General features: G+C 30.8%; 2 protein-coding genes across 3 annotated transcripts; one reads left to right on the top strand and one right to left on the bottom strand.

Annotated features, from left to right (window-relative positions):
- Positions 1 to 39: 39 nt before the first annotated feature.
- Positions 40 to 20,045, top strand: Gnpat (dihydroxyacetone phosphate acyltransferase). Of its 2 annotated transcripts, none has more exons than XM_088262964.1 (12): positions 40 to 201; positions 10,438 to 10,652; positions 11,364 to 11,540; positions 13,631 to 13,760; positions 14,045 to 14,248; positions 14,893 to 15,044; positions 15,435 to 15,936; positions 16,471 to 16,608; positions 17,245 to 17,324; positions 18,141 to 18,314; positions 18,962 to 19,128; positions 19,641 to 20,045. In XM_088262964.1, exons 2-12 carry the CDS (start codon positions 10,464 to 10,466, stop codon positions 19,786 to 19,788), a joined length of 2,061 nt encoding a protein of 686 aa, XP_088119090.1. In that variant the 5' UTR covers positions 40 to 201; positions 10,438 to 10,463; the 3' UTR covers positions 19,789 to 20,045. The 2 variants fall into 2 exon arrangements, with proteins under 2 accessions (XP_088119090.1, XP_088119089.1); XM_088262963.1 differs by lacking the exon at positions 40 to 201 and adding an exon at positions 5,576 to 5,771.
- LOC148307672 (alpha-1,6-mannosyl-glycoprotein 2-beta-N-acetylglucosaminyltransferase-like) lies at positions 6,292 to 9,856 on the bottom strand. Its single transcript, XM_088262987.1, has one exon. The coding sequence runs from the start codon at positions 9,480 to 9,482 to the stop codon at positions 8,202 to 8,204; it is 1,281 nt and encodes a 426-aa protein (XP_088119113.1). The 5' UTR covers positions 9,483 to 9,856; the 3' UTR covers positions 6,292 to 8,201.
- Positions 20,046 to 21,285: the final 1,240 nt, after the last annotated feature.

Here is a 21,285-nt window from a genome sequence, read left to right on the forward strand (position 1 = left end):
GCTACCTGTCTCTTCTAACACGTTACGATTGTCAAAGTCAAAAACGTCAACCTCGTACTGTCAATGCAAAGAAGTATAGTTTTTTGTCAACATTTTTCCTCCTTTTTCACTATTCTGCAACTTATTTTAAAGCAGAGACTTTAGCACTAGTAAAATTGATACTTAAATGTTAAAATGACCAAGTGAACAGTGGACTTATCGGTGAGTTTCATTCTTTATTTTTGTTTTTAAAATCCCGATGCGCTAAGGTTATTTAGTATAATATATACAATTTAAAGTAAAATACGAGATTTATATCAGGGTTTCTTCTGTTTACATGAAAAAGTAATTGGAAAACTATACATTTATTTGTACTGTGCTCACAGTTTGTAATACGGGTATTTTTTTTTATGTGGTAACTGGAATTTACAATGATATAAAAATTATCAATATTATTCTTTAAATTAGCAGTACGAGGTAGCAATTATAATAAAATAGAAGTGCGATGTAAAAATATGTGAATAAGGATTCATTGTGTTGGGTTGTGTTCCCGTGGTTAGTGTCGCGGACTCTTAAGTCAGAGTTTCTCGGTTCGAACCTACTCACCACAATTTAATACCTATTAGTAATCATGAGCCGCTTAGGCGCACAGAAATAGTATGAAATTGAAATATTTGTTTAAATAATAAAAACTAAAATATTTATCTTTTAAAAAATAAAAGAATATGCGTCTTAAAATACTATTTGGATAATAATATTCAATAACCTGATTTTAATATTGTTGTTTTTGATTAGCAATGCAATATTCCAATTTAAGGTAAAAAACATAACTAGGTGAATAGTTTTAAATTTACAAAATGATTTTGACTTTCTAAAAATGTATGTTGAAATTTGGGATTTTTTTGCCAATTTATATAAAGGAAATTATGGTTTCTTTGTAGAAACCTATGGAATAGGGATAAAATCAAATAATTGGACAGAAAATAGTTAGTAAATCGCGAATAAATTAGATGTAAACGAGCATTAAAGATAAAATTAAGAATAGTGTGTTTAAATGGTTTGGACATGTGATATAAACAGGTGAGGAAAGAACACTATAATAAATCTATAAGGCGAATCAATGTAGCTGGAAGTAGAAGCAGAAAAAGACTAAGGAAAACTTGTTACTGAAAGCACAATCAAGTTCTTCAAATACTTGAAAGTGGACAGGTTAAGAGAGGGTGCAAATTAAGTCAGTTTAAAAAAAAGTTTAAATAAGTGTTCTATTCCGAAAAATTTGAATAATATTTTATTTAAAAATATTTCTCTTATGTACAAACTTAATCATTTATTAACTATGATTAATAACTTTTAAATATTTATTAAATAATTTATATTTCAAGCACTAACTTTGTGATTTTTCATTTTATAATTAAAATGTAAATTTAAAATCACTATTGTTAGCTTCGAAACCGGTAGACATTTTAATTAAGTTATAATAAAATATTTATAGTTATTTTAAACAAAAGTTACATTACAGTATCTACTCAATGAATTAGGGCCACCCATTATTTTTTTGAATACTCTGAAATCTTTTGGATTATTATATTTATTTTACATAAGTACTTTAAGTTTTCTATTGACATCTAATGTCGTGTAAATTACCTTCAATAATATGTAAAATATACCTGGATTATTTAAGCCTTTACGAAATTTCAAACCCTTTTTCTGAGAAAGGTCCCTAATTAGCACAGGTAGACAGATAGTTGAAAGTTCAAAAAATGGTCCTATCTCATTTATTAGTGAAGTTTCTTGAGTTCTGGTTGTTGTTTTGTTCAGAGAGGTTATATAGTTATCGTGTCTTGTAAAAAAAACTTAATTTTTAATTTTAGTTCATAAAGTATAATTTTTTTTTGTAAACACAAGTGTTTTTTTTGAAAAGGACAAAATGGGAAAAAGTAAAGACATTTCTGAGGAAAAAAAGTCTAGTGTTATAGTGCTACTGAAATCAGGAACACTATCTAATAGAGAAATTTCAAAAAAAGAAAACGTTTCTCGTCAAACAGTGGACAGAATTTCAAAATCAATAAAAAATCAGTCACCCGCCACCAGCAATCGGCGGAAGAACTATCGTAGGATTAGAAAAACAACACCGAGGACTGATCGAAAAATCGTTCAAAGTGCCTTAGAAAACCGTAGTGCATCAGCAAAAACATTAAAAATAAAATTGGAATAAAAGGGTATAAATATATCGGTATCAACACTGAGGCGACGTCTTTACGAAGTAAATCTGAAATGCAGGCGCCCTGTAAAAGTACCAAAATTGACACCACGAATGAAAGCGGATCGATTAAAATGGGCCAGGCTACATCGAAATTACTCGGTAGATGATTGGAAAAAGGTATTTATTTAAATTGAATTTTCAACATATCATTTTAGTAAATTAACTTATATATTTGAATTAAACTTAAATTTTCATTATTTTTCAGGTCATCTTTAGTGATGAGTGCCGGTTAGAAGCCGTGACAGAGAGCCGTCGATTCGTCAGGAGAACACCAATGGAACGTTACAATGAGGCCTGTGTGGTAAAAGTTATCAAACACCCCCCTGCAACAATGATATGGTCATGTATTATTAACAATTTACCTGGGCCGTTGTTTTTCGTGGAAGGAACAATGAACCAAAATTCCTATAAGCAGGTCCTCGAACGAATTTTATTGCCCTTCTACCATACACTCGACCCAACAGAAGGTCCATACACCTTCATGCAGGATGGGGCACCTTGCCACCGGGCTAAATCAATAATAAAATTTTTGTCTAACAAAAATCTGCCTTTGCTCCCCTGGCCTGGAAATTCTCCGGACCTTAATCCTATAGAAAACGTATGGAGCATGTTAAAAAATAAGGTTTGCTCATTTCCAAATCCGACAGTAGACTGTCTAAAAAAAATATTCAAAAAATTTGGTCAGAAGACGAAGAAATAAAAAACATGATAAAACAGTGCATTTTAAGTATGCCAAAAAGAATTGAGGCAGTTATTTCTGCCAAAGGTGGAAATACTAAATACTAACTATATTTATATGAAAATATATGCATAATTTAAGCGTAATAAGTGTTCATGTGTAAATAAAATTCAATGTTGTTTTATTCAAGGTTTTCTCTGAGTTATTCCTGTTTGAATTGAGAAATTGCGCGAAATTCTGCGTGGCCCTAATTCATTGAGTAGATACTGTAGAATTATTTTAAATATTTATTGTAAATGCCCTAGTTAGCACTGCAGACTCATAAATGTGTCCATTATCATTTTATTTATCATTATACGATTGCATAACATTGTAATGTAAATACATTTATATATTAGTACTGTTTTATCTTTTGTTATTGTTTTTATCACACTTGGTACAAATAATATTGGCTATGTCATGCTTGTATAGTGAAACTAGGTTATGGCGTAATTTGAGGAATCGAGATACGCATTGACATTGTGTTGCTTTATAACCAAGTAAATAAGATGCGAAAAAGATGTGATATTCCTACATCTTTTGTAACCAAGTAAATAAGATGCAAAAAAAATGTGGGAATAAAATGGACTCAAAAAATCAATGCTTTGGCGTGATTTTTTTTAAAATCATCATTCATTTGCACGTGTATCAGAAATATTTTTTAAATCATGAAATATTTGTATTCCTATTTTATACACAAATATTTCAATGTCAGACTTTTTTCGTAGGCGTAAACGGTCAATTATTTAAAATAGGAATCAGGTTGTGGTGGAGTGGGGTGGAACCCGGATTATCTAACTTAAAGCCTGCGACTCGTACCATGGGGCTACAACTCGACTCTTTAACTTTTAATTAGTATTTTAACATATTTTTAATAAGGATTTTTAATAATATTTTATTTACTTAAGGGGTGTGCAATCGCGACTGCCCTAGCTATAACTATTATTATCCTCTTCTTACTTGCTATTTTTTGCTTTTATCATTTGTCTCCCATCAGATATATTCCATTCCTAAATCCAAGAATCAGAACCGTGGGAGCAATCACCTTGCCTTAATGTAATTAACGATCAAGTTAACAATGTGTCGATCCAATGCAATATCCTTTGCACCACCTGGGGTTAAAGAAAGATTATTAATATTTCCATTCTAAAAGTAATTGTCTGACAGGTGAAAATCTAAGAACAGTGTACATTAAAATAGTAAAATTAATTTAATGTTAATTTGAACAAATATAATGCTTTTTTGTACTTTTTGGAAATTTCTACAGAAAAAACTAGTTGGTAGACAAATTTACCAGTCAAAAGGTAGCTTTTGACACTGCATTTATATAGACAAAAGTCACACTCCCATGAAATGTATTAACCGCACTTCTCTCTATGTTTTTTTTTTTCCTTTTGTATCTTTTCATAGATTGATTTCATGGTCTTAACCTCAATAGACGGTCAGTTTGCCATATTTGCATATACATAGCAAGAGTTGCTAATCAATATCTTATTGTGATAAAAATTTAAAGAGTAAACATAATTTCTTAGGTTAGTATAACCGAGACCAACTGTATTCTATTTTATTATAGTAGTAAAACGATTATATAAAAAAAACACAATTTATTAGTTAATTTATCAGTTATTAAATATTTGGACACACACATGCCATTGTACAATACATTATAATATATTTTGTGACATTGTGCTTTAGTGCTATTCTATCGACTCTTGTTAGCATACACTTTGACAAACATATCTGTGTAACGTTTCACTTATGAATTCAAATTATGTCAAACAGTAAAGCCGCTTGTGCACTGCACGGAATTTTACCGTCCGGCAGTCCGGTTTTGAAAAATGAAAGCGACTACGACGGTTTAGCGTGATCGAATTTACGCGCAACGTGTTCACGCATCGATCAAGAGCACTGATCCCAAGAAAGATGGACAAAAGTACAAACCAATCCAAGCCAATCATCCGTTTTATATGCTAACTGACGTGCCGGACGGTAAAATTCCGTGTAATTCCGTGTAGTGCACAAATGCCCTATGAGTGAAGCAAAACAAAAAGAAAAAAATGAAAATAAAAAAAATTATTACATTTTATAAGAAATTAAATTTAACTAATTCCTTGACACAGATTGTAAATCTTTAAAGTTAAAAAATATATCTGCCACCTAAAAAAAACTGTTGATTTTTTGTAAATTTATTAAATAGCATATGGATCGTTTTGATGTAATTAAAATACATATAAACTTTTTTCATAAAACTTGATGTAAATACATGTGAATTTTGCGGAACTCCTTATATGTTCCACCTGTAGATTGTTATTTACGTTGCTGCATACATTCGCATACTGGTTTGATTTATTAATGTATATGAATCAGCATAATAAAATAATTTGTATGCTTAAGATTAAAGTTCGAGTGAATACTATTTGAAGCAAGACTTGAATTAGATCACTTTCTACTTGGTTTAGTTTTCACAGTATCGTTTGTTGGTCCTTTATCTTATCTGCAAGTGATTTACTGTCAATGAAAAACATGACATCTAGTTTATTTATTTAATTAATATGGTGTAGTGTAGTGTTGCTCCATTTACAAAAATAACTAAAGTTATTTTGTGGAAATATTATTGTGTGAAACAATAAACATTTAAACATTCCAATTTGTTGTCTCTCTCTGTTTAATGTGTTAAAAAGAACTGTAAATAAAAAGTGGTGTTGTTAATTTTTTTTATTTGTGTTTTGAAGTTGATAAAAATGGAAACTTTGAGAGGAGTTGATTTTGTGAGAGAAATATTTGTAGACTTTTTTGAAATTCACACTCTAGGTAAGACCAAAATTTGAATATATGTATGTGAATCGAAGACAAAATTTTCATAAAACTTTTTAATATGACTTAAGTACAGATTTATTTTTATTTTATATTAAAAAAGAGAACTATTTGTGTTTTTTCTATTATTTACAAAAATACTTCAATTTCATACTATTTCTGTGAGCCTAAGCGGCTCATTATTAGAAATAGGTATCAAATTGTGGTAGAGTGGGTTCGAACCGAGAAACTTTGACTCCGCGAGTCCGCGACACCAACCAAGGGCCCGCACCCTAACACTTAATATGAATAATCCGAAATTTAATATCTAATATGAGTATAAATCTGCATGTACCACTTCATTAGACCATTTGGATTTATTATTATTATTTTTATAATTGAAATGTGTGCCAAGGTTTATTTATAAATTTCTTGATGCTTTTTCTCAGTTTTGTCTTTTGCAATCCTAATGTTGTTTGGGAGAAAAAATATTTAAATGCAAATAATGTTTTTTTCAGTATATTACTTTATTGACACAAAATCATTCAATGTATAGTACAATGGCATACTGTTAAGGGATCTATCCACACTCGAATATATACAATGACTCAATAACAATATTCTCAAATGGTTGCGAGTACGATAAACATAGTTTATGTTTGGGGATCATAGCTTCCAATACTAATTGAAAGCAAGAAATGTCAACACACACAGGAAGAGGTATTGCAAAGTAAATCGTCATATTTGCAATGTTAAAATCCAAATTTGTATGGCAAATCGTGAGCATGCTGAGAAAAAGTTCCAAACATGTTTGATGGACGACAAATTTAATTTTTAACTACAAAACAGCTTACTCCTTTAGCTATGTAGCGAAAATAACTTTGACTTTTGTTTTATTCAGTAACAAAACATGTTTTTTTTTAATTGGCCACTTTTAAGTTTTGATAATATGGATCAACAACCGATTTAAAGTGTCATTAAAGAAATGAAAGTCTAAAAGTAGAATTAAAGTTATCGAATTAAATTAACCCTTTATCTACACTTCGTAGTTAAAGGGTTAAATTCCGTATGGAATCTCATCCCGGGTATAAATTTCCTAGAATAGCACCCCAAGCCTTTCGTACTTTCCATTATGTTACATAAATATTTATATCATGTATTTTTTAAATTTATTATATAAGTAATTTAGTGATTTAGTATGAGAGTGAACCATGTTACCCAACAACGCATTAATCATCTATTTATCAATAATATAAAATAAGTGTTTACATAATGGAATGATGATTACTTTACAAAGTATTAAAGCAATTCATTTTGTATTCTTGACTAGTAGATAATGGGTTTACTGGAGACCTTTAATCTTTCCGTGTGTTTAGTGTCAACATTTTATCTTTTTCTCATTATTCTGTTGACCTTCAAATTATTTACTATGGTAGAATAGTCTGCCTACATAGTGTAGTGGTGAGGCGTTTGGCTGCCGTGCATGAGGTCCTAGATTCGATTCCGGGGGAGAGGGAATCGTAAATCAAAATAAGTATTAGTTATTTTTTCACGATCTGGTATCTCAAGTGCAGGACTTATTACCTTCATTCAATTTATTATGAATTGTTCCAATGCGGCACCCTAAGCACTATTTTATTCGGTTATGATCACACTTATCTGCACCCTTACACAGAAAAAGAAGAATAATTTATGCAAAAAAATTATCAAACTTTTAAGAATTTAAGTATCCATTTCTAATAATAAATACAAAACACCAATATCTAAGTGAAGTATTTTAATAAATAGCCAGCCAATGCCATGTCGTAACGTTCTGTTCTGCTTAGACTTCCATTTTCTCTTAACCCTTTCCGGTCCCCCAAAATTAAAAAAAAAACTCTAGGTAGACAGTTACATTCCATTTGAAAAAAATCTTTTGTCCTCTGCTCCACATACTGTTGTAATAGATACGAGTGACAAAAATGTAAGCTTGGAATTTAAATGAATAATACTAATGATGAAAAAAATGTCGAATTATATCCGACATGGGATATAAGAGCAAAAAATTGATGTCGAATGAGATTTGATATTGGACCAGTAAGGGTTAATATAAAAAGATGCTTCATATTTGTCTTATATGTGCATGTTGTTTGAGTGCAATAAAATACAATAAAAAATTGTGGTTATTTATTTCAAACATTAAAAGAATATAAAATTTTTAATCGAAATCTAACTTTGTTTTAAAATCACTATAAATATTTTAGTATGAGTTAATTATAATGTCTACCGGTTAGCTTCGAAACCGGTAGACATTATAATTAAGTTATAATTAAATATTTATAGTCATTTATAGCTGCTGTCAAAGATTTTTCTTTTTTTATATTTGATAAATAGACGATGAAGGTTAATTTTTTTAAATTTTATAATATTTATTGTATGTATCGATACAAGAAATGTCTACTTTTGAACCTATTTACGTATTTCATTTTCTGATAAGTTTTTCTGGCTAATACTGTTAGCTATTTTTGTTTCTCTTGTAATGTTTAGACACAGTTCACGGTCACTGATGGTCCAACCACCGAACCCTTCTCTTTTCTTGTCTGCAGTGACCTTGCTAATTCTTATAAACAATTTTTTTGGATATAAGTACTGCCGCATTTGTAACTCATCCCTGTTTACTTTTTCTATCCCCTTATTGCAATTTTCATTTGTATGGTGTACCCCGCATTCTCCAATATGGTAAATCCGAGGTCCTAAAATGGTCAGGACTTTAAGTTTGACAGGCGGCGAGCATACCTGCAGCACTCTCTGAAGTGACCAGTCCCAGTTGTAGTCCTTGAAGCTGCAAAAAATGTCGGCACACATTGATAGGTTCCTCCAAGTGTCTCTCCTCAATGCCATGCCCATGTTGTGAAGCGAACTTCTCCAAGGAGATACCGTAACCTGGTCATTGTTATATCCATCAAGCTTTTTTTTATAGGAACCGAGACTTAAAATATTACAGTCCTCGCATTTACTTTCCGCCGTCTCTACCATTAACCGTAATATAAAGAGAAAGTCCTCGACCACATAATGATCTTCTTCTAAAAACACGACGAGGCCATTGTGACCCGATGTAATTTTAAGGGTGTTAAATATTCTATTGATTTTCCACCACCAATGATTTTTGATCTGTGCCAAGTTAGGCTTTACATCTTGTGAATTTAAATTTTGGGGCGTTGTATCCACATTGTTTCCTTCAATACTTGTGATATCTTTTAAACTGTCGGGTAGATTAGGATATACCTGTATTGAGTACGGGTAAAAAATTTGCATCACCTTACAGAAATCGATGCTTTGCACAAGGTTATTGATGCTCTCGTCGTAATAGTCATGTGAAAAAATTAACAGTGCTGTGTGGATATCTTTTGCTTTAGCTAATGATTCTATTAAGTGTCTCAAAAATATTATCCTCCTGTGGACCTGTATCGCAATAATTACAGAACTGTTCTGAAGAGGCCCAAATTTGTTTTCGTTGATTATAATTTGCTGCCGATTGTGCATTTTGATTCTGTGCCTTGCATATGAAATGTTCATTAATGGATCCACAATGATATATGGTGATACTGGAAGCAGTGTCCCCTTGTCAGGTTGTTTTTCCATTTCAAATATTTGTAATCGTAGCACAATAATCATCCAACCTACTGAGATTAACCCCAGATACGCCAATATTGTCACTCTAATACGGCTCAAACTTTTGAAGCGCAACATTCTCTCTGTTTATCACTAGTCAATTCTCTACACAGTCTCCCAATGTAAATTTACACTTTACCCTATAACATTGAATTTGTGATAGTTTTTTTGTAATTTTATAGTCACCAAAAGTGTAGTTTATTTTGAATGGAAAGATTTAATTCATTTAATGTTTAATTAATTTTCTCTCCTATTTTTCACAAATATAAATTTTAACACGTATACAGCAGCCTGTATATATATTTATATAAAATAAATATGAAGCTCTCTGGCTTAGTTTTCTTTTTTTGCAATCAAAATAAAACTTTCACATATTCTTACTGACTGCTAGAGATCATGCTATCTATTTGACACATGAATTTGTTTTCAATTAGATTTTTTTATGTACAGCACAATGAGTAATTTTTTTTATTTATGGATTTAATTTTGTGGGTACCTACCTACCTTAGATGTATTTATTTTATTATTATTGAAAAATTTGTTTTATTATTAAATGTTCAAATATTTTTATTTTAAATGATTTTCAATGAGTTGTGACGCAATGGAATGAAATATTTATATAAATAAAATATAAACTCTGACTCAAGGCAAAGGGTAATTTTCAGGACTTCTACTTCTCTGTCTTATTCCTCATTACTGAGGGTTGTGACCCTTGTGGAAGCAACGACTCTTCTCCAGTTAACCCTTGACTGTGCTGCACGTAGTGCTCCAACCACACAGGGTGCCTGCTGCTGACTTAACTTGATCAGTGCATCGTGTGGGGATCTTCCTCTTGTGATCTATCATTGGTTGATTTAAGTGATCACATTATTGTATATACTGTGTAACATTCACTACCCATGATTGAACATCCCCATTACGTGCTATGGTTTTTGAAACTTGTATGTATTCAATGTAATAAGGAACCATTCACTCGGAGTTTGAAAAATTCTTTATCAATATACATGAGTAGTTCATTATGTTTTTCTTTTAGAGAAATTTCGCACGGCAAACTCCAAGATGTCTAAACAGAGGATTTTAAGAAATTACAAGGACATCGTAGAACCCCGGAGAGTGAATAATGATGCAGTCAGGTTCATGACGAGACATTGGCAGCCCCAACCAGCATATAGAGTGAAAATCCTTACTCCTGCGCAACTTAAAATATTTACAGCACAGAGCAAAAAACTAGATCAGTTACTGGATGAGGTAAAAATTATTTATATTATTATTTTTTCCGTGTTGCTTATGAATTTATTTTATTAATTATGTATACATTCTTTTTTTAATAATTTAAATTGTCACTTAAAAAAAAATTATATTAAATTAATTATACAAAAATAGTTTCAACTAGTTACGAAACTAGTCATGTTGACAATAACAAACTGAAAATTGGTCTTACTCATAAGTACACATACATCGCTCATTCCTTTCAAGAACGTCATAAATCAAAAAACTTGATTTTTCAGGAGAACGTTTTTAAAGTTTAAAAATATAATGCAAAGTATTAAAAATAAATATCAAGCCACTTATTGAACTTTTTACTGTGCAACAGATCTTTTTAGGTAAAACCTGAATGTTTTTTTCCATTTGAAAAATATTTAATATATTCTAAAAAAATAATTAAACAATACCTTTTCTTCAAAATGCAAAAACAACACTTTCTGCACTGTAGAGGGTAAATATTATGTTAAAAATATGCCGCTTTTGCTGGGATATAGAACATTTTCTGGGCATTCCGAAAACACGCACAACTGAAAATTGACGATTTTTGATTTATGTCATTCTTAAAAGGAGTGAGCGATATGAAGTAAAAATATCTCTTCATCAATCTCGTGTTCAGACTCTAACTCACACATGTATAATACTTTTATTCTCAAATAACTGTTACAAGTTCAATATATGCATATTTTTTTGCAGTTATGTCTTGTTTTGAAGAAATCAAAAGCAGAGGTTCAGAAAGAAATGATTTCCATGCTGGAAGAAATAGGTCTGGACAGAAAAATGTACACTGTGCGATGGCTCGGAGTATTTACCTCTAAAGTATTGTGCAGAATGTACACCAGTGTGTTCGTCAATGAACAAAATATATTCGCAGTAAGTTATTCCATTTTAAAACAAAGATAACAAAAAACCACAGGTGTCAAAAATAATAATCTCGCAATATTTCAATTTCTTATTTGCATGTCTGCATAATGAGTGCTATCAATCATCTAAATAATTACAACTCATTATGACTGTTTTTAATTTATGAATTGAATTGTAACAGTATTTTCTACTATAAATATCCGGCCTTGTAATAAATTGATTACATTATCAGTATAGTATAGGAAGCCAATGAACTTGATAAATAATATTTTTTAAATTTAACCCCCTGGTAACTGATAAAAAAAAACATGTTATTTAGTTAAAAATCACTTATTTTTATTGAGACAATATTATCTTGATCATAGACTTAATAAAGGCAAGCTGTGACAATTCTTAATTAGCGGACTGATAAATATACTTTGTAAAACTATACACAGTTCTGTCACTCTTCACTCTCATCCAGGAGGTCTCTTTCTTACGCATGTACCTTTCAAGTGATTATTATATGGCTGAGATTATATTAGCAATAAAACTTTCTGAAGTTTTAGGGAACTTCTTCCCAAGATCAACTAAAATGCCACCAATTGCCACTGCTAGTTTCTGTCATTTTAGTTTTAGTTTATCATCGTGATAATTTTTTTATTCTTTTTATTTTAGCATAAACATACTATGTACATATGACAAATATCTGTGGTTATATTTTAGTAGTAGCCATATTTTTTAAAGTAAATATATTTCTAAAAAATGCCAATGATTCTACCAATATTTTGAGTATCCTCAATTTTTTTTTATTTAAAAAATGAGTAATATTTGTGTCTTTATAATTTACACAAATATTTCAATTTCATACTATTTCTGTGAGCCTAAGTGGCTAATTATTAGAAATAGGTATCAAATTGTGGCAGAGTGGATTCAAACCGAGAAACTCTGACTTAAGAGTCTGCGACACTAACCACAGGACCACAACCCGACACCTGAAATCTTTACACAATACTGGATGGGTTGTTATTATTTTTTTTACTGATATTTCAACATAGATATAAAAATTGTAAATACCCTGACTTTTGTGTTTCCATCTAAATAGCACATTCATCTTAGTTCAGATATTAATAAAAATCTTATAAGTGATACTATTATTGAGTCTTAACTAAAAAATAATTGTGATTTAAAATAAATAAATAATGAAGAACATCTCTGTGTTACAAAAGATTCGTCTTCAATCCACCACTCTGGCTTAGTTTTCACAATTTTGAGTATAACTGCAGCGTATGTGTAACTCCAGAGACGAAAACTGTTTTAAAAAATATCTTCTACTTATTGTATTTCATTATGTATTATTATGGCCGGACATCTAGCACTAATATATTAAATGGTAAAGGCAGAGTTTAGGAATGAGCAAGAGTTAAATTATGGTCTAGTTTATGATTATGAACTATGAGATTCTGTCAAAACTCTGTAAAATACCTCATGGCCTTTTTTTGCAGTTTATGAAATAAATTATTCAGAAATACCTTCTCCCAAAGGATTAAGGAGAATGAATTGTATTCAATAATATTATGAGTCAGACTTGTATATTTGATAATTTTTTAGGTATTTACGTATTTATCAACATGGAGATTATAGGCGAGAGACTCTTTACCCCTTTCTTACTTTTTATCTATGAGATACAAATATGTTAAGCACTTCATACTACCACACCTGGTTAATAGTCATCCATCATAATGTTTATCTATATATCACATTTTTTGCATACTTTCATAAGTCTGACTTGGTTATAATGTATGCAAGAAGATTTTGGCATCGGTGACCGATATACACATATTTATAAATTTTAAAATAAAAGTATTACAATAATATTTTTACACAAAAATGTTATCTTTTTTACATTTTTGTGCTAAAATCCCACGCGGTGAACTTTTTCAACCGTTCTGGCATTACTCTCAACATCATTGAATTTATACTAAATGTTTAATAAGATTTTCATTTTGACTGCAGGCTTTCGTCATACTATTATAATTGTACAAATTGGCTTTTTATTCTTCTGTTATAAATAATTGAATGTCATGACTGGAGTTAAATTTATGCTTACTTTTTTTCAGTTGAAAGGTTCCATGGGTCAGAATCCAGTGGTGTTTGTGCCAACACACAGAAGTTACGGAGACTTCATTTTAATGACATATATTAGCTTTTTCTATGATATTGAATTACCTGCTGTGGCCGCAGGAATGGGTGAGTGACGAAATGATAATTACTAAAAATATTTTGTATGTACACTATACAAAAATTGTTGAAGAAAATGATGACTTTATTATGCAGGAGATCATGGGCTCTCAACCCTGTGAGCGTATGTGTATAATAAAGAAAAATATAATTTACTCTAAAAGTTTTTTCAAAACATTGCAGACAACATAATGTCAGATGTCACAATAAATATGAAAAATAAATTATTGATTTTTTGTTTATCAATAAAAAAAAAACATCATTTTTTGATACGTTTTTCTATGCTTTAACAGATTTCCACGCAATGGTTGGTATGGGCAGGATAATGCGGAATACATGCGCCTTCTACATGCGTCGAACTTTCGCTACAGACAAACTATATGGAGCAGTATTCCGGCAATATGTACGCACGCTTATAACACACCATCACTCGCCAGTACAGTTCTTTATAGAAGGAACTAGAAGTCGCAGCGGAAAGAGCATGGCGCCTAAATATGGTAGGTTAAAAATCTTTACTTATTCCGATATTGGAAACTTTTGATTTTGAGGATGGGAAGGAAATTTATGATACCTATACTTTTAATTAACATATTGAATGGTATGAACATGCGAAACCAATGAAAAATTATAATAATTGATAAAAAAAATGTATTATAAAAATAAAACAAGAAGATGTCCACAAGATCGTGCTTTATGCTTTAGATGAGATGACAATGGTGCTTACATTTTCATAAATAGACTTGTTAATTTAAAAATATTAACACATTAATTCTGATTATTGTGTTGCCGGGATATTTTTATTGATAAATGTATTTTGTATTGTTAAGTATGTGAGTAAAATATTTATACATACAATATAATATCCAATAGGTATTCATTAAAAAAAAACACTAATGTAAGACTACTTTTTTGGGCTTATTAATGTTTACATGACTAGTTTTGAGAACTATAGATTTTCTAATCCACAGGTGAAAATATAATTTTTATTTTCACTTATTTATGTGAACATCTGTAGTTCTCAATACTAGTCATGTTTACGTTAATATACTAAAAAAATGGTCTTCAGAATAATATCCCATCTTAGGTTTTGAAATGAAATGCTACTTTTTGAGAAGAAACTGTCACAATTTATTTTTTATAGGATTCATGTCAATGGTTCTGGAGCCTCTCTTTTCGAATGATGTATCGGATATAACATTTGTTCCGATTAATATTAGTTATGATAAAGTTTTAGAAGAAAGATTATTTGCATATGAGATGCTCGGCGTACCCAAACCCAAAGAGACAACTTCTGTAAGTAAACCAAATAACATGTAAATCAAATACTTTGTATTTATAATTAAAAAACTATTAAATTTATTAAAAAATATGAAAAAATAGGACCTATAGTGACATCTGAGGACTTATTCGCAAAGTTTATTAATGTTTTAGTACACTATTTGTAATACCGACTTGAAAATCTAAATTTATTTATTCTGACAAAACTGATAGCTTAAGATAACTCAAAGTGCTATCGGTTCTATAATGTTTATCGGGAATACATCGCGATAATATTTATTCATAATATTGTAAATTCTTCGTACTATATTAATTCGATTAAATATTTTCAAATATAATTAATTTTCAATACTAAATGCAGAGATGGATTTTATTATTATGTCCTTATTTTTTGTTACATTTTAGGGTCTCCTCCGAGCCTTAAATATCCTGAGTGATTGCTTTGGCAGCATTTACGTAAACGTTGGCGAACCATTCTCCGCTAAGAAATTCTTCGGGGGGTCACTCACGAAAACCATCCACCCAATAAGGCCCATAGAACCGCAGTCAATATCTCCAGAACAAAACTTCCTCATCCAGAATATGTCTCACGAAATAGTTTATCAGCAACAGCAAAAGGCGATTGTTACTACATTCCAATTACTTTCCGTGGCTCTTACAATATCGCTCCATAACTCCGCTCCTCTCGCCCAACAAGATCTGATAGAACAAATCATCTGGTTGTCTGAAGTATTTAGAAAATCCGACGGTAATGTTTTTGACTATGATGAGGCTAGCCTAAAGAAAGATCTTAGAGAAACCTTCTTAATCCACAGTAACTTGATCAAAACGGATAAGAATGGCAAACTACGACTTATAAACAGTGATCCATTTTTATTAACGGATGATATTAGAAAGAGAATGAAAGGTATATCAGTGTTTTTTTTAAATATATATTTTACTAATTAGTGGAAACCTCTCCTGTCCTATAATATTAACCAAAGACATAACATTGTAAATTCCTTTATCTTTAAATTGGAGAGCAATATGCATACAACTACGGACATCAATAGGAAAACTTAATAATATTATGAAACGAAATTTCAATACATTGATTAATGATACCTGACATGATAAAAATATTAAACTCTTTATTGTACATCACCCATGTGATTGCATAGTAAACGCAATTAATTCGAAATTGAGGGGACCAAATATCAAAACCAGATTTGAATTATAAATTAGTAAATTAATATTATAAAACAAGGTTGTGATCTATGTACATAGAAAATAACTATAAGGTTAGAGGATTTGCACATTTATAAAGAATTGTTTTTCGAAAAAGAAATGTAAGATGAATAATTCAAAAGCATAACAAAGTGTAATCATGGAAAGTGTGGAAAACAATAAAATGCTTAAATTTTTCTTAACAATGGAAGGATAATCATATTGTTGGTTGCAGGTCACCAGCTGAGTGCACACACCATGTCGGCAGTCGTACCAGTTATTATGACACAACTTTATGTTAATCCTGTTCTACACTGGATTATATCTTCTTCAATTATTCACCTTGTTATCTCCAACAGTTCTGTTAGTAAAGGTATGGCTTTAAAGATTCCTTTTCCTCCCTACACAAATGATTTTCAAAGACCACTACAAATTTTAATCACAGAAATCTGCTTATTTAAGTAAGACCATGTAAAATAGAAAATTTAACAAACTAAGGCGGTTGAATAATGTCATAGGCTAGTTGGGATTGTGTAACATTCATATGTCAATATTGGTAGAATGTTGGATATTACACGTCTTTAAAGTAATCACTTAAACCAGTAACTTTACTACTTTGTGGACGTAACGTAATCTAGATAATTTAAGGAGGCAGAGCGATTGGCCCTGCGCTCCCGAGGCCTGAGGTCCGAAGACCCTTCAACAGGTCGGCTCAACCTTGTTTCCCGTTTCGTCTGGCCTCTCTTAACCAACCTGCTTGGCATGGGAGACCCTTCTGGTAGTTAGACTACAGCCATAGCCTGGTGAATCACCGAGGCACGCAGCCCCCTCACCGTGACAAGGTGGGGATCAGGAGGGGGACGTTGTGTTTACTAAACAGGTCACAAGCCCTGCAAATACTCAAGCTTCCATGTTCTACTTCATCTATGTTTTGATATCAATATAAAGATAAATATTTTTCTTATAAGATTTTTAGTGAACTAAAAACTAGTTTTTCCTTTATTTTCAGCCGTTTTATGGGAAAGCTATACAAGACTACGAAATCTCCTACGATACGAGTTTCCTGTAAATAATAACAGCCAGGCCAAGGTATATGAAACTTTTTTTTTAAATATACGTACAGTAGAACTTGATTATTCAAACTAATTGAGCATGGATGTAGTAGTATAAGGATAAATCCGGACAATTAAAAAAATCATAATTGATAAAGAAAGAGTATATTTAGTATTAATCATTTTTATTAGTCTAGTTTTACAAATAGCTTTAGTATTAAATTATTTTTTAGTAAAAATATCAACTATCGATTTCTGCTTCAAGACAGCAGTTCTTTTTGAAGCTGCAAAATCGCAAATGTGTAATTATTGAGAATAACATATGTCAGTGCTCCGCAACCGGTGTGCCGTGAGCCGGATACAGGAGTGTCGCGATCAAATTCAACGTATTTGACATTTGACATTTTTTCACTATGTATTTCATATAAAACACATAATACACAATTTATATAATACACGATGACAAATTATTTTTCATAATATGTATTATGTATTATGTGTATTATGCATAATATGTATTATCTATTCTGAAAATGTAGAATATACAAAATAATTATTAGGTACAATTTTTTTAAATGGTCCATATGTTAGTTTTTGATGTGTCGCGAAATTCTAAGAATTTTTTTAATAATAATTAATAATTTTAATAATTATAAATAAAACGAGTAGCAGAGCACTACGACTTGTCCATTGCGGAGTATGGTAAAATCGCTACTAATTGGTACTTTTGTTTTATTAGGTTTCTACTGGCGAACTCACACTTGAAGTCGTTCTAATTTCAAATGAAGTGCGAGCAAGTACCAGCCAAACCAACATGAATTATTTTTATCTTTGTAATTTAACTTTTTTACAGGAATTCGATAAAAGTCTGCAGTATTTACTTGAGGCAAACGGGATAAAAGAAATAAAAAGTTTCAATGGGGAGAAATATATTCTAGGTGAAAATGACCGCCTTAATAATCTACTAAGACTGCTTGCCTGGCCATTCCTCAGTTGTCTCTATAGAGTGTGTTTAATCCTGGTCAAAGTAAGTTAAACTTTTTGTTCAAGTTAACTACAATGTGTTTGTCTGCCTCCGTAAAGTAATGGTCGGCATGCTTGGCTACCGCTCTGGAGGTCCCGGGTTCGACTCCAAGGGGGGGGTCAAATAAATAAAAGTGATTTTTTCATTCTAACGTTTGTTCAATATTACCCTGGACTAATACCTGAAGCGGATGGCTAATCACCTTTCCTTAATGATCAAGATAATACTGCGTTTATATGATGCAGTGCCCTATGCACCACTGGGGTGCAGGTAAGGGTTTGAAGAAGAAAAGTGGAACTCATTTAAAAATATGTAACATGCATAAAAAGTACATGTAAATTATACCTAAGTATGTATACGTGATAAATTATGTATCTTTTACATGTAATTATTTACTTAAGTACCTCTTTTATACTTATGTACCACTTTAAAAAATATATTTTAGACATCATTTATCTTCTTCTTGTTGTTTTTGTAGTTGATCTGTTTGTGCCTCCGCATGTCACTCTTTTTCGTTTGATCATTTATCTAATTGAAAATGCATTGCAAGAAAAGATATAAATAAAATTAGTAAATGTGCATTATACCTTTGAAACCATAAAATTAAAGACCGACTTATGATTAATATGTTCAAATGATTTTTCTTTCAGCAAACAGGTGATATAGAAGAAAAGACAGCAATGAGATTGGCCCAGGAGTCCCTGGAGTGGCAGCTCACCAACAAGGAGGACACGCACCCATATTGCTTGTCCCTAGACTGTATTCTAAACTGCATACAGGGATTAGTAGCTGAAGGAGGTGTTCGTAAAGAAAGGAGGTAAATTGGCCAGATTTTTTATCTACATTTAATCAATATGTAAACAGCTTCGGTAAATCCATAGATCCATCAAGAAATTTTAATATTTTCATAGTCCTCTCTCATATTATTGTGATTTTTTTAAAAAATAAAGTGATACCATAGAAGTTATGACATCATAGAAGAGGATTCATATAATTCTTTTCTGCATTATGGTAATTTTTTTAGAAAAATAGTCACAATTGCAGTAAGACAATTCTTTGTGGATTTTAAAAACATTACACACAATTAATTTTATCTACTGCTTTAAAAAAATGTCGTATAAGTTAACAAAACGCTACTATAGTCACATTCAGCACATGCGATTTGATGTATTGACTATTTCTTTTGGAGAGTGAGGATGTGAAAAAAAAACTGTTGATGTATTTTAACCTACACAATTTATTGAATATTTGCACTCACAATTTATTTATATTTGATATTTAAATTGAAAGAATGACTGACAACTAACATATTTGTCTTATTCCTTCTAGTGAGAAAGGCATCATGTACCATGTTAATACAGCCAAGTTGGAAAATACAACACAGTGGATAGAAAATTTCATCCCAGATATTCATGCAAAGTTTGATCGATCAAATCCGGTGATGATGGAACAGATTGGTATCCTCGCCAAAATGTAACATTTTTCAGTTACGGTACTTACCTCATAAAAGAGCTTCCAAGTCAGCTATTTAAATCTTAATCTATCAATAATCTGTCTCTGACATTGTACTTTTTTGTTTCTATTATAGAGACTAAAGTCAGTTCCCGCATCCATAATGTAGTAATAAGTGAATAGAATTTGGTTACCACACGTGAGATCCCAAGCTCAATATAAATCATTTTTTCACTAAAATATTTAAAATTATCCTGGAGTACAGGACTGATCAAATTAACCCAGCCTTTGTAAGATCAAATAAACACTGAATTAAGTTGATGTAATACTTTATGCACCATTGGTAAAGATAAAGGTCAGAAGAAATTTATAATTTTTATCATAGAACATTTTTTAAAATTATTATTTATGAATCATTGGAAAAAATGTAAAAATGTATCATTTTTTGTGAATTTTAGAGTTGGCCTCGTTAGATTTCTTCTCTTCTTCTTCTAACCCTTATCCGCACTCAATGGTGCATAAGGCACTGCATTGTATTGACGTGCATCATATTGACGTGCATCGTATTGACTGCATCGTAAAAACAACAAATGACGGCTATAGCTTACTAGTTTGAATACTTATGTGAAACAACATTTCGATTTTGTATTTTCAAATTATAGCTTTGAGTTCTTACTAAAATTTGGTATCATATCAAATCTCCGATGCAACCGGTTCAGTTGGATAACTTCTCAAATGAAGAAGTTTTACTTGCAACAACTGCGAAAATGTAGGCGAATTGTATGCTCAGAGCACTTATCCACATAAATGCTCTGAACTACTTCTGATAAGCGCTTCTTATATGTACTGCATACTATGAACTATGAACTATGAACATAGTGAATAATGGACTTTGACACGACTTTTAAAAATTAAAACAGCAATAAAAATCAAGACAAAAGTTTACAAATTATTTATAGGAAAATACATAATTTTTTTCTTTATACATTTACATTTACACTTACGTGAAACATAGCTAATAAAATTTATTTCTTTATATGATTACGGTTATATTAGCGGTCAAGTTAATAGTTACCATCTAGTATTATATATTTTTTTTATGCAATACAAATATGTATTATGTACAATTACAATTTGAATGCCACAGTTTAGTATATTTAAAAAAAATTTCAATACACCTTTTTATACATATTTTTTCTAAATTTATATTTATTTTGAACTTGTATAATTTTACATGATGATCTCCTACAGTATTATATCTCCATATCCGAACCAAAAACCTTTATTTGCATAAAAAACAGATCAAAGATTTTTGCCTAAAATTATTCCATGACATAAAAGGTCTTCAAATTAATAATTACACATCAATTACATACCTTTTTACAAATTTATTTTTTAAATGAATTAATGGAGTCACATATAATGTCTAAGTTAGTTCATCAGTTTATTTTAATGCGTCAGTGAATAGTTTTTGGTGTATTTGTTTTGCATTTAGCGATAACAAATTGCTGTGTGCTTGTGT

The sequence above is a fragment of the Brachycentrus maculatus genome, unplaced genomic scaffold (assembly GCF_059751285.1).
Source record: "Brachycentrus maculatus isolate JH-2025_06_01 unplaced genomic scaffold, ASM5975128v1 h1tg000195l, whole genome shotgun sequence".
Classification (NCBI taxonomy): domain Eukaryota; kingdom Metazoa; phylum Arthropoda; class Insecta; order Trichoptera; family Brachycentridae; genus Brachycentrus; species Brachycentrus maculatus.

What these genes read in the sequence shown, in the direction of transcription:
- Gnpat (XM_088262963.1), top strand. Translation starts at nt 5,702, where the DNA reads ATGGAAACTTTGAGAGGAGTTGATTTTGTGAGAGAAATATTTGTAGAC. An exon ending in TATTAGAAAGAGAATGAAAG is followed by an intron (nt 15,937 to 16,470) that starts GTATATCAGTGT and finishes TGTTGGTTGCAG; the next exon opens with GTCACCAGCTGAGTGCACAC. An exon ending in TGTGTTTAATCCTGGTCAAA is followed by an intron (nt 18,315 to 18,961) that starts GTAAGTTAAACT and finishes TTTTTCTTTCAG; the next exon opens with CAAACAGGTGATATAGAAGA.
- LOC148307672 (XM_088262987.1), bottom strand. Translation starts at nt 9,482, where the DNA reads ATGTTGCGCTTCAAAAGTTTGAGCCGTATTAGAGTGACAATATTGGCG.